Source organism: Thamnophis sirtalis, unplaced genomic scaffold, assembly GCF_051295495.1.
Source record: "Thamnophis sirtalis isolate CommonGarterSnake01/CBP01778 unplaced genomic scaffold, rThaSir2_p1.2 scaffold_2, whole genome shotgun sequence".
Lineage (NCBI taxonomy): Eukaryota > Metazoa > Chordata > Lepidosauria > Squamata > Natricidae > Thamnophis > Thamnophis sirtalis.
In genome coordinates this window covers 92,557,898-92,570,846 of record NW_028261382.1, presented here as the reverse complement: position 1 = coordinate 92,570,846, position 12,949 = coordinate 92,557,898, and the positions used below count along the sequence as shown (strand labels likewise).

The 12,949-nt window shown below is 41.5% G+C and overlaps 1 protein-coding gene across 2 annotated transcripts in view; it reads left to right on the top strand.

The window, feature by feature from the left end:
- LOC106540773 (opioid-binding protein/cell adhesion molecule homolog) overlaps window positions 1-8,619 on the top strand; it is a 795,044-nt gene extending 786,425 nt beyond the window's left edge. For both annotated transcript variants that reach the window (XM_087706377.1, XM_087706376.1), the window contains one exon: window positions 2,788-8,619. In XM_087706377.1, the coding sequence (XP_087562503.1) occupies window positions 2,788-2,888 (101 nt within the window). In that variant the 3' untranslated portion in view covers window positions 2,889-8,619. The remainder of the gene's footprint in view (window positions 1-2,787) is intronic.
- Window positions 8,620-12,949: the final 4,330 nt, after the last annotated feature.

Sequence of the window (12,949 nt, the reverse complement as noted above, 5' to 3'; positions counted from 1 at the left end):
TTAGATGAGCATGGGATATTTCCACTGGTGGAAAAACTACATCTTCTCTGTGGAGATCCATCACTCCTTGTCTCCAGAGGTTTTATTTTTGTCTTTTGTTTTGCACGGGTTTTTGATGCTTTAATGCATTGCCGCTGATATATCGTTTACTAGGATTGTTATGGCTGTTGGTGCTGCAGATGTTACAATTGGGATGGCTGCTTTCCGATGCAGGCGGTAGAGTCACCCTCTGGTTTATATCGGATGCTCCAGGGAGAGGACCAGGATATTAATAAACATGTTTACATTTTTAATTAAATCAATGTCCTGCACTTTTGCTCGTAGGATTTAGCATTGCATCTATGTGTAGCAATGAGACTCCCATTCGCAGGCCCTCTCCCAACAGTTAGCAGGCGCAAGGAAGGAACGCATCTGCACGGGGGTACTGACAGGGATTTCATGTGACACGAGAACTGAGAATTCAAATTAATTTAAAATATGGTTTGTGAAAACACAGCTGGGTTCTTGAGCCAGCGTGACCCTGCCTGCATTGTTCGAGTTAAACTAGGAGATGCACAACCTGTGGCTCCTGCCCACAGTTCGCTCACTGGCGCATACTATCAAGGATAATTTTGAGCACCTAATTAAATCTAACTTAAAATTTAATCAAATTAGCTTATGTTGTGACTGGCGCGGCTACTTTTCCTGCGTCCCAGCCACTTTGGGGGATTGAAATTCTGGCATAGTGCTCAGTGACCAAATGGATTGTGCGCCTTTTGTGTGTGTGTGTGTGTGTGTGTGTGTGTGTGTGTGTGCGCACGCGTGTATGAGAGAGAGAGAGAGAGAGAGAGAGAGAGAGAGAGAGAGAGAGAGAGAGAGAGAGAGAGAAAGAAGATGGGGGCTCTACAGTGGTGGGTTTCAAAAATTGTTCGAACCTACTCTGTGGGTGTGGCCTCCTTTGTGGGAGTGGCTTGCTGCCCATGTGACCAGATGGGAGCGGCTTACCGCCCATGTGACCGGATATGAAGATGCTGACGACACTTGTCAGAATCACCTTAAATTACCTCACCCACAGCACTGGCATGCATAAGAATAGGATGTAAACTTGTTTTTTAAAAGGCATCTTTGGTTTGCGTTAAAACAACTTCAACACACGCAATGTTCTGATTGCACCACAAACGCAGTAGTCATCCTTACCTTTCACAGAGGCACTGAGTTTTATAAATAGGAGCATGATGTAGAATAATCATATCCATATCCCAGTGGTGGGTTTCAAAAAAGTTTGGAACTTCTTCTGTAGGTGTGGCCTGCTTTCTGGGTCCACTGATGGAACCTTTTCTAACCAGTTCGGTAGATTTGACGAACCGGTTCTACCGAATAGGTGCGAACTGGTAGGAACCCACCTTGGGGGCTCTATAACTTCAGGAAACTACAGAACTGGATTTTGGGGGGCTGTAATTCAAAATGTTCCTTACTTACTTTTCAGCAGAGTGGGGGAAGAAAGGGAGAAGGAGAATGTCTGTAGAGATTCTCGATCATCCAGATCATGGTTATTCCAAAGGTGCTTTTTCAAGAGGCAACTGGACTTTCTGCTTTTTTCTTTTGAAGACGTTTCGCTTCTCATCCAAGAAGCTTCTTCAGCACTGTTAGGATGGTGGGGAGTGGAAGGATTTACACTCCTTACAGACAGCTGGTCATTTGCAACCTTTTAGAGGGCCTCCAATTGCTTCAACGACCTAGAAAGATACAAATGACCAGCTGTCTGCAAGGAATGTAAATTATTCCATTCCCAACCAGTCATTTGTGTGTGTGTGTGTGTGTGTGTGTGTGTGTGTGCGCGCGCGCATGTAATTTAGAGTCACAACCCCTGGTATGCCCCAATTATGAGAGGAAGCTAACTGCTTCCATCATCTGTCAATCGGCTCGTCACAAGAGTCCATCACAACAGAAACCCAATATTTTTACTGTTGCCTTTATATAGTAAAATATACAGTAATATATATCTATATCTATATATCTATATATCTATCTATATCTATATCTATATCTATATCTATATCTATATCTATATCTATATCTATATCTATATCTATATCTATATCTATATCTATATCTATATCTATATCTATATCTATATCTATATCTATATCTATATCTATATCTATATCTATATCTATATCTATATCTATATCTATATCTATATCTATATCATCTATATCTATATATCTATATATCTATATATCTATATATCTATATATCTATATATCTATATATCTATATATCTATATATCTATATATCTATATATCTATATATCTATATATCTATATATATCTATATATCTATCTATCTATCTATCTATCTATCTATCTATCTATCTATCTATCTATCTATCTATATATATATATATATATGCATACACACACACACACACACACACACATATTTGTAAAAATAATCATAGAGACTAATGATGAATACAGAAATGTTAAATAGCAATTATAAGAATGTATATTTATGAATGAATTTGAAAGGGAAAAATAAAAATAAAAACTTTAAAAGAAAGAATGGGATGAGGGCCATGGTAGACAGTTTGAAGTTAAAGTTTTGGGGGTTTGAGGATGTAACAACGGAGTCAGGTAGAGCATTCCAGGCATTGGCCACTCTGTTGCTGAAGTCGCATTTTCTGCAATCGAGTTTGTAGAAAATATATTTGTATTTATTTGTAGGGAGGGGGTAAACATCTCATCTTGCTAATGACCATCGTCTTTCTTTCCTTCTCCTTTTGTTGTGTCTGTCATCCGATCCAGGCCCAGGAGCAGTACATGATGGCAACAATGCAGCTTCCAGAGCGATGGCCTGCCTCTGGCTATCGGGCACCCTCTTTGCTTATTTCCTGCTCAAGTTTTGATAAGAAGAGCGCGGATCCTTGCAAAATGCTGCCTGGTTTCTCCCCGTACCACAGACTTTTTAACCATCCACACCGCTGGGGGGAAACCTGAAAAAGAAAAGAAAAGAAACCAGTCTACAGCTTGATTCTATTGCTGGGAGGACCAGGGGAGGGAGGGGCATTCTCATACCAAGCCCACCACCCTTTTTTTTGGATAAAGTTCATCACAAATATTTCCCAAATAAGCCGAATCAGTTTTCACATCCTTCCTCCACCATCCCATCCTCCTCAAATGCCCCGTGGAAAATATCTCGACTTCTCCTTTCTGCGACCGAATGCTTCTGCCTTCCCACATGCCCCTGGAAAGAAGAGATGTTTTCATTGAAGAGGCAACTGTCCATCAAACAAGCCAACAAAGCATCCTCTTCCTTCGGTGTCTCCTTGACCAACGGGACTTCCCCCACACTTTTTTTAAAAAAATGATAACGCTGTACATATCTGTTCATGCTTCAAAGCATCCACTCATATTCTGGATTCTCGCCTCCCCTTTGGTTGGTTCTTCAAAGGTTTTTGCTACCGTTCTGCAAAGGCCATTTTTGCAATCCCTCCCCCCCGCCCCCGGATGTGGGTTACAGGAGGGATGGCAGTGATGGTGGGGGACCATGTTGCACTTTAAGAAGCAGACTATGAGTTTGTCAATGGATGGGAGTGTTGGACGCTCTCCTCTCTTCGCTACTAAAAAAACCTGGAGTGATGGAATGGCAAGTCAAGCACATCCCATTCATCATCCTCATGAGACCATCGTCCTGCCCATTCATCCGTTCATCCATCCAATTATCCATCCATCTGCCTTCCCAGTCATTCATTTGCCGTATTAATCAATTTATCAACATAATTATCCGATGAGCTTATTTTTTTTTAAAAAAAATCCAAATTGTTCCTCTTCAATTCCCCATCCATTCTTCCAACATCTATCAGCCTGATCATCTCCATTGAGTCCTGCCGTTCGCTAGACAAATTTTTAATTCCTCATTATTCAACCCATGATGAGTTTTTTTAAAACAAAACAAAACAAAACATGCCGCTGCAGTTTTTTGGCCCTTCTTCGTCACAGAGGGAAGGCACTGAGATGGTCCGCAAAGGATCAAAATGAATCACAGAGATGAAGAAAAGGCACAGTCAATAAACAAAAAAAATATATATCAAAGAACGGGCAAAGACAATGGAAAAATATTTTGGAGCACATGGGTATCAGCAATTGTGCCAACCCACGGATTCTACGCCTAGTGCATTCTTGCCCATATCATCCCAGCGAAACATTTCCATTGTCGAGCATTGCCTTAAAATAATCCAACTTCAAAGTGCTGAATTTAGTTGGGAAATATTTGCCATCCTTTCCAATGCCCCCCAATTTTCTACTGCACATGGATATTCAAAGAGACTCATGGTTTGTCATTATCCAGAAACAGCAATGGGATCGCCTCCCTGCCCCAACCCGGGCTAAACCTCCCCAGAGCAACTTTTGTCTTTGTTATCTTACAAATCCATCCTCGGAAGCTGTTGGAGGCCAATTACTTTGCTAGTTTCTTCCGACATTAGTTGTACATTTCTTCAGAAACCTCTCTGGAGCAGAAGGGGTTTTGCACAGCAACTTTAAGTTCTAAGCGTTTAATTAACACCGAAGAAACAGGAGAAGAGCAACAAATCAGAGATGGGACGAAGCAGAGGAGGAGGAAGAGGAGGCAATCCATATTATTTTGTCTGTGCCTCTTCAGTTTCTTCACTAGCCCTGCATAGCAGCTAAGGAATTGTTTCAGGTCACTGTTTTGTAAAAGCACCACGGATGGTTCCTGAAAATTGTCCCCTGGCTCCTCTTTCTGGATGATCCAAGGTTCAAATTGCTTCTGTCTGCACACAAAAAAAGAAAAAAGAAACCGTTCCTAAAAATTGTAGGAAAGGATTTTGCTTCCTTACAAGGGAAGAAGAAGAAGAAGAAGAAGAAGAAGAAGAAGAAGAAGAAGAAGAAGAAGAAGAAGAAGAAGAAGAAGAAGAAGAAGAAGAAGCTGTTTTTGTTTGTATTGGTGATGGGATATTTGTGGATGTCTGGAATAAACAAGAATTTAAAGAACAAACAAACCCTACTAACGCTACAGACCATTGCTAGAAAGAAATATCAACCCATAGGTAGTTCTAATCTGTAGAGCGCTAAGAAGAACGCTGACATGACTCGTTTCAAATCAAGGCCCTCATCAAGGTTGGACAGCTGGGAGGAGCGAAGTCATCTACGCAAAGATGATCCGTGGAGGGGAGTCACGTTCCCAAATGTCTATCGTTTGTGCATTTTTCTTTGGTGGTAGGTAAAGGTTATTCCTTAGCTGGAAACCTAGATGGGGAAACCATTCATTGTTCCTGATGTTACGTTATTTTTTTCCCCCCTCTTGGGGGAACCTTCTCAGTAGGTGGATGGTTCCCAGACTGTCTTCTTCAGCCACAGCCTGAAAAGCAGTAAGGACGTATGGCAGACACTGTACTGAGCTGCTCTCAGTGATGTCTTGGCAAGACCAAATGGACCTTGTTGAGTGACTGGTTCAACTTCTCAATGGGTCTACCTGGTTGAGTAAAGAAGGATGTGCCACTCAAAGTGTTTAGCTTCTCGCTTACATGTACAACACACGGTTCAAAGATTCTGATGTTTACTTATACAAGACTAAAATATTTGGGTGGTATATTCATATTTAAAACACAGAAAGGGGCAGGGCCTGGTTTTTTTTAGAGGAGGAATGAAAACAGAGACAGCCCAATTGCATCATTATTGAATGTACAGAAGTATTCCTTCCATAATTTATTTTACTGTCCATGGTGGCACATATCTTCGGATTTCAAGAAAAGAAAGTCATCAGACCTGGGATTTTTTTATTTTATTTTTTTGAGGTGGGGACAGAGATGGGAATATAAAAAAGCTGGAGAACATGGCTTTCACAATGATGTCGTTCTCTTGTCCATGTTGGTCAATACCTTCTTTCCCATATATGATGCCAGTGATGATATAGCACAACTTTCCCTATTCAAGCTGTTCATATACGGAACTAGCCTTTGAAAGCTTATGCCATACTTTGTCCTTAAAAGTGTCATCAGATGCTGTGTTGTTGTTTTTTCATGTGATCCTGTTGTCATGAAGAGCCTCAGTGCCATAAAGCTTTCTGAAGTCTTCATTTAATCTCTACTTAAAAAGTCTATTTAATGCAAAAGAGATTTTTGTCCCTTCCTGGCAGAAATTGCTGAGCTATATTTGGCCAAAGACTCACTTCTTCGCCCCAGAGTTAAAAATAGGCCGCGAGATACCTATAAATGCTGCAAAAAATGATAGCTTTTTTTCCTCGGCCTTAGAGAATTTGGAGAAAAAAAAGATGCATTTGGGACTTTAGTTGATCCCGACTCCAGCAGTGGATTTTTGGCTGATTTAGAAAGTGTTTTAGAGAAATACACTGAGAGTCAAAACTAACTTGCTAGCATTCGTGTCGGAAGCACCTAAAGCACTTGCGGATTGAAAGGATTGGCTGATGACAACACCGTTGCCCAGAGATGCCCAATGGGGGGGTCCTTGCTTGTCCCCAAGAATGTGTCCACTACAGTATAGAATAACAGAGTTGGAAGGGACCTTGGAGGTCTTCTAGTCCAACCCACTGCTTAGGCAGGAAACCTTACACCACTTCAGACAAATGGCTATCCAACATCTTCTTAAAAACTTCCAGAGTTGGAGCATTCACAACTTCTGGAGGCAGATTGTTCCACTGATTAACTGTTCTAACTGTCAGGAAATTTCTCCTTAGTTCTTAGGTTGCTTCTTTCCTGGATTAGTTTCCGCCCATTGCTTCTTGTTCTGCCCTCAGGTGCTTTGGAGAATAGTTTGACTCCCTCTTCTTTGTGGCAGCCCCTGAGATATCAGAACACCGCTACCATGTCTCCCCTAATCCTTCTTTTCATCAAAGGAGACATACCCAGTTCCTGCAACTGTTCTTCATATGTTTTAGCCTCCAGTAGAACCAGTCTATCTACTTGTGACTACACGCTTTCAAACTGCTAGGTTGGCAGGAGCTGGAGCGAATGATGGGAGTTCACCCAGCCACGCAATAGCACTTGGGTCTCAAACATGGGCTTGCTGATCATCCATCCATTGTCCTAATCAGATGAGCCTCCGCACTCACGTTAACTCATAGTCAAGTGAAATCAACTCTTGGTTTGACTTAACCACAAACTCGTAGGACTGAATTTGGATGCCCCCCGATCAAAACAATGGGCCTGAACTGAGGTGGTGCAGTGGTCAGAGTGCAGTACTGCAGGTTACTTCAGCTGACTGTTGGCTGCAGTTTGGCAGTTCAAATCTCACCGGCTCAAGGTTGACTCAGCCTTCCGTCCTTCCGAGGTGGGTAAAATGAGGACCTGGATTGTTGGGGGCAAATAGGCTGACTCTGTAAACCCCTTAGAGAGGGCTGTAAAAGCACTATGAAGCGGTATATAAGTCTAAGTGCTATTGCTATTATTCATAGAACAAGCCATCACGCCCTTATCCACTCAAAGTATCTATAGGGCTTCAAAGGGGCCTACACAGAAATTGATAAGTTCGGCAGAGCAAAGGGATTTCAGATGTTTAAAAGCATGCCTAGAAAATATTTGTGGCTTTAACAGGTATCAAGAGTTATTTTGCAATCAGCGCCAGACAATTCTGCCTTGGCAATTCCATTCCACCAGCATTATATATATATATTTCTGCATGTCTCCCCCTTGTCTTAAAAGATCAAACCAGTCCCTTGGGATAGAACTAAAGTGAGTAGAAGGGAAGGGAAGATACTCTAGCTGTAAGTAATTCTCTTGGAGATTTTCTGCAACCGGGGTTGGGTGGGGGACGAGCTACTCTTCCTGAATTAAGTGCACTGACATTCTGGTGACACACCACATGCTAAGTTTGCTGAAGAATGATTAAAGTTAAGTGCCTGATGTGTTCAAACATTTTCCCTGTGCTTCGGGGAGAATGCCTTTGGGTTTATGAGAAATGCTTCACATTTTGAAGGTGAAATACTTCATGTTTCTCCTTCACCAACCATGAGAGAGTCAAGGTCAAGGTGGCTCCCAATCTGTTTCCACGAGGACTTGTATGAAAGGTCGATTAGTAACTCACACCCTTTGGTTTCAAGTAGATCATAGTTACCGTATTTTTCAGAGTATAAGATGCACCTTAGTTTTTGGGGAGGAAAATAGGGGAAAGAAATTCTGCCTACCAGGTATTCATCTGGCCAGCATCCTTAGTCTGATCAGCTTCAGCACATAGGTTTGCTGTTTTTGAGACCCACATGCATGCTTTATATCCCCTGGTTGGGGATAAAAAAAGAGCTTCTAAAGAACAGCTGATCATTGGAGAGAGAAGCAATGAGTAAAGCAGGCAAAGCATGGAAGATCACTTCATTGCTGGCACCCCATTAGGGCTGAAAAACAGCTTCTAAAGAACAGCTGATTGTTGGAGGGAGAAGCAATGAGAAAAGAAGGCAAAGCAGGGAAGATCGCTTCACTCACTAGCACCTCATTAGGGCTGAAAAACAGCTTCTAAAGAACAGCTGATCATTGGAGAGAGAAGCAATAAGAAAAGCAGGCAAAGCATGGAAGATCACTTCATTGCTAGCACCTCATTAGGGCTGAAAAACAGCTTCTAAAGCACAGCTGATCATCGGAGGGAGAAGCAATGAGAAAAGAAGGCAAAGCAGGGAAGATCGCTTCCCTCACTAGCCCCTCATTAGGGCTGAAAAAAGTTTCAAAAAAGCTACATTCGGAGCATAAGATGCTGCCAAATTTTCAGCCTCTTTTTTTGGGGGGGGGTGCGTCTTATACTCCAAAAAATACAGTATATGTGCTAATGTTCTTTTGCTCCAATAAGCCCACATACGAGTAAATAAACACAAGGTTGCAGGCATTGAGATGTAGGGCACACCAAAAAAAAAACCCACCTTCATTGAAATTGAAGAGACGTGAGCAGAGATTAACAAATGTTTTGACACTTTAGATGGCTGAATCCGTCTAAGCACTTTCAGAGAGATCTCATATCTGATTTACCAAGGGTCTTTCCCCATAAAATATTGGATGCTTTCTTCAGAAAATATAGAAAGCTGCTTTCGCCGCTTGAGGAGAATTCCTCAGACCTTTTTCGTAACCATTTGTGGACCTTATTCATGGAAAACAAATGTCGTACTGCTGAAGTTCTCTGTCACTTGTTTTGACTTGGATATATGATGAATTTTGTCAGAATATCTACTCTTGTCCCAAATCACCTCCCCTCCGCTCTTATCAGCGCTAATCACAGCCGTTAGTACAAGTAGTCTTAACTTTACTGCTCAATTAGTGACTATTTGAACTTGCAATGAGCGGTCCTCTCACATATGGCTGTGGTAGCCATCAGTCACATGATCAAAATTAACAACAGTCGCTTTGTTTAGCAACAGAAATACTGATTGTAAGTCGAGGACTGCTTCCATGGCCTGGAGTAAGATGAAATGTTGGTTTTCTTACACGATTACTATTTGTGCTACTATAACTTACAAATTATTGCATTGGATTATTAAGTCCACGAAGTCAGTCCAAAGTTCCTCTAACAGGGGGATGTTTCACACCTTGCCATAACAACAACAGCAACACTTATCTTCCAAGAATGTGAGGACACACCGGTTGTATTCACAAAAAAATGAAACTGTTTTGTTGCTAGCTTCTGCTCGACTCTCTCTGGCAAGCATAGAAGTTCTTATTTTGGCTTGTTCAATATCATCAGCATTTCTGGTTCTTTCCTAAGGAGGCTGAAAGGGAAGTCACATTATCTTCATTTAACAACCCCATAATCCCTTGCGGGGTGGAGTCTGGGACACCAAATGGAGCAAGCAGAGTGTTTTAATGGCCAGATGCTCTTCCTGTTGCCAATGCGGAGTTTTGTTCAGCAGATAAATTCTCATTGTGCCCAGAGAGGGAAATATCTGCCTCTACCTAGGATTGAACTCACAGCTTCCTTATTGTGACGTTAGAGATCCGCCTCTAGGCCACCACATCTACTTCTTTAATTATCCCTGGTTTGTGGGGGGGAGGGAGACAAACCAGGAATGATGGTCCACATGAATGAATTAAGCACTTTCCTATTATGTGGTTTAGATGGTTCTTCCGATAGAAGGTTTCAAATTGGTTTGATTAAAGAGAGAACTCCGTAAAGTAACTTCTTTTTTAAGCCATGTCAACACAGCCATAATGTGTTAGACTAGCTTTTCATCTTAATGTAACCTGGTATATTTTGATGAAGAGAGGGGAAACCATGCAAATGTTATCTATCCAAGAAGAACTGTACAAATGGGCCATTAATTTAAAAAACTCAGACTCTTAGCACAATAAAACAGGAACTATTTCTGTCCACTTTTTGCGGTTGAGTAACTGCAAATAATGAAAAAAATACATGAAATGTATGACTGGCCTTACAAGCTCCGTTTTCTCTTTCTCCTTCACCATCTAGCTCAGAAGGATAAGCCAAGATTTAGGTTAGCTAGTTCTTCTTTCCTAGGACATTCCAAGTTCCCTGATTCCACTAAACTTGACTGTATTGTCAAACAAGGCAACTTCCATTTCCAACCAGGCATGAAATCAACTTACCTTTGATACCAGTTTGCAAATGTTAGTGGGTGTGCTCTCTTGCTTCGTTTACACCTGCCACCTCCGCGCATGTGCAGGACCTTCCTGCACCAAAAAACAGGACATGATGATGTCTGGGTGAGTGGCCAGAGTCTTCAACCACCACCATTACCAGTTAGACCGGGTAGAACCGGCTGAATTTCACTGAATGTCAATTCCAACATATTTTTTTTTGAAAAATTAGAACTTATTTCAAACTTGGTTTGCAATGTAAGTTGGTTAACTTAAGGGGAAACAGTCATGGCTGATTCCTCCGTTGGCTGGGAGAACTGACATGTAGTCCTTTCTCTTTCATGGTGTCATATAAGGTGTTCATTCAGTCGTCATGTGAGCCGAGAGCAAGTATTTTGCACCCGTATTTCTGATCATCTATTGATCCATGCTGCTGATCAAAAGCTACTTCCAATGCTCCATGCTTTCTGTTTCAACAAATTGCGATTGTGCCTTTAGTTGCATCAATTGCTTGTTTTTATAAACAAGGACGCAACGGGAGCATAACAGAGTGATACAGATATGGAGCGGATAAGTGGAAGCATTGCAACTGCTATCGATGCTAAATTTTCCTACTCGATTTAGCAATGTTCTTGATTGTGCCCCTGAATTTATGAGACCCAAACTGCACATGCCAGCTTCTCTCTTGCTGGTTTAATCAAAGCTTCATGTTGCGGTAAGGAAGACCATGCAATATCCCATTTAAAATATTAACAGATGGATAGGATGGAAGGCAAGAGGAAGGAAGGGGATGCGGTGACTCAGTGGCTAAGATGCTGAGCTTGTCGATCAGAAGTTTGAAGGTTCGAATCCCTAGCGCCATGTAACGGAGTGAGCTCCCATTACTTTTCCCAGCTTCTGCCAACCTAGCAGTTTGAAAGCATGTAAAAATGCAAGTAGAAAAATAGGGACCATCTTTGGTGTTCCGTGCACCTTCGATGTTTAGTCATGCCGGCCACATGACCATGGAGATGTCTTCGGACAGCATGGGCTCTTCGGCTTTGAAACGGAGATGAGCACTGCCCCCTAGAGTCAGGAATGACTAGCACATATGTGCGTGGGGAACCTTTACCTTTTAACAAGGAAATCATTGTCTCCATGTAGAACCATAGCTTGCTGCTTAAGCCTACTGTGAGCCTTTACTTCTCAGAAAAATCCGCTCTCAAAAAGTGAATTAAAATGCAGAGTGCAAATCAAGACAGATTTCGACCTAGTTATGCTATCAGCTGAATTTAAGACACTTAAGCATTCTTGGACGTGACCTCTCCTCCTTCAGAAAATGAAATGATTAATATCAAACAAGTATCTGGGCCATCAGCCCAGAGCTACCCACTAGAAGACAGCTGTATCAAGGAATGTCTGTAGTTCTATTTTTTAAAAATATGATTGCTGTTCATACAGCAATCCAAAACTTCATTTAGATTTTTCTGTGACTCTGTTACAAGCTTGTGTGAAGGCCCAGTGGTGGGATTCAGCCGGTTCGCACCTATTCGTGAGAACCGGTTGTTAACTTTCTAAGCAGTTGGGAGAACCAGTTGTTGGAAGAAATCTCCTTTTGTTTTTTTCCCCACTTTACGGGGCTAATCCTGTAAGGAAGGCAGGAAGGAAACATTCTGGTGTTGTTTCTAGCCTAATCTTTATTGCCCTGCTTACAGAAACTGCCTCTCCGGTTAACCCTTATGACATTGTAACAGCTAAGGCGAAGCGCCTATTGACGTGAGTGACGTCGAGTTGGCCCCGCCCACACAGTCACATGACCACTGAGCCCCGCCTACCCATCTAGTCATTAAGGCAGAGAACCGGTTGTTAAATTATTTGAATCCCACCACTTTGAAGAGCTAAGAGCCATCCCATGCAATCTTAATAAAAAATAAATAAATAGGAATGTTCAATCTGTCAAGGGTTGCTTATATTTAACAATATAATTTAATTTAATAATATAATCTAATAAGTAAATATTCACAAGGATTCAGAGATTCCTTGCTCATCCATGGGGGTGTAAAATTCTCCTTGCAAAAATGCAACTCGTTGTTCATGGTCTAAGGGCTTGTTTTGTTGAATTTCCATATCCTCACGGATGTCTGTCTCTATTGAAATAGAGACAGAATCCCTACGGATGCGTTAAAAGATCTCGTGCCAAGAATGCTAAACAATAAAACACCTGGTTTCCTTTGATACGACTTTGGTAAAAATAGCCAGTATATTAAATTGAAGGCCAAACCAACACAAGGGGAGAATTCCTCAGATCTCTCTCAAAATTCTTCTGTCCGGTTAATATATTCATGATTCTGAATTATTGGAAATGGAGTTTCCGTGAATGAAGATTCTTCTTTACTAGACTTGAATTAATGACTCAACTGTTTGAATTGAGCAAATAAACT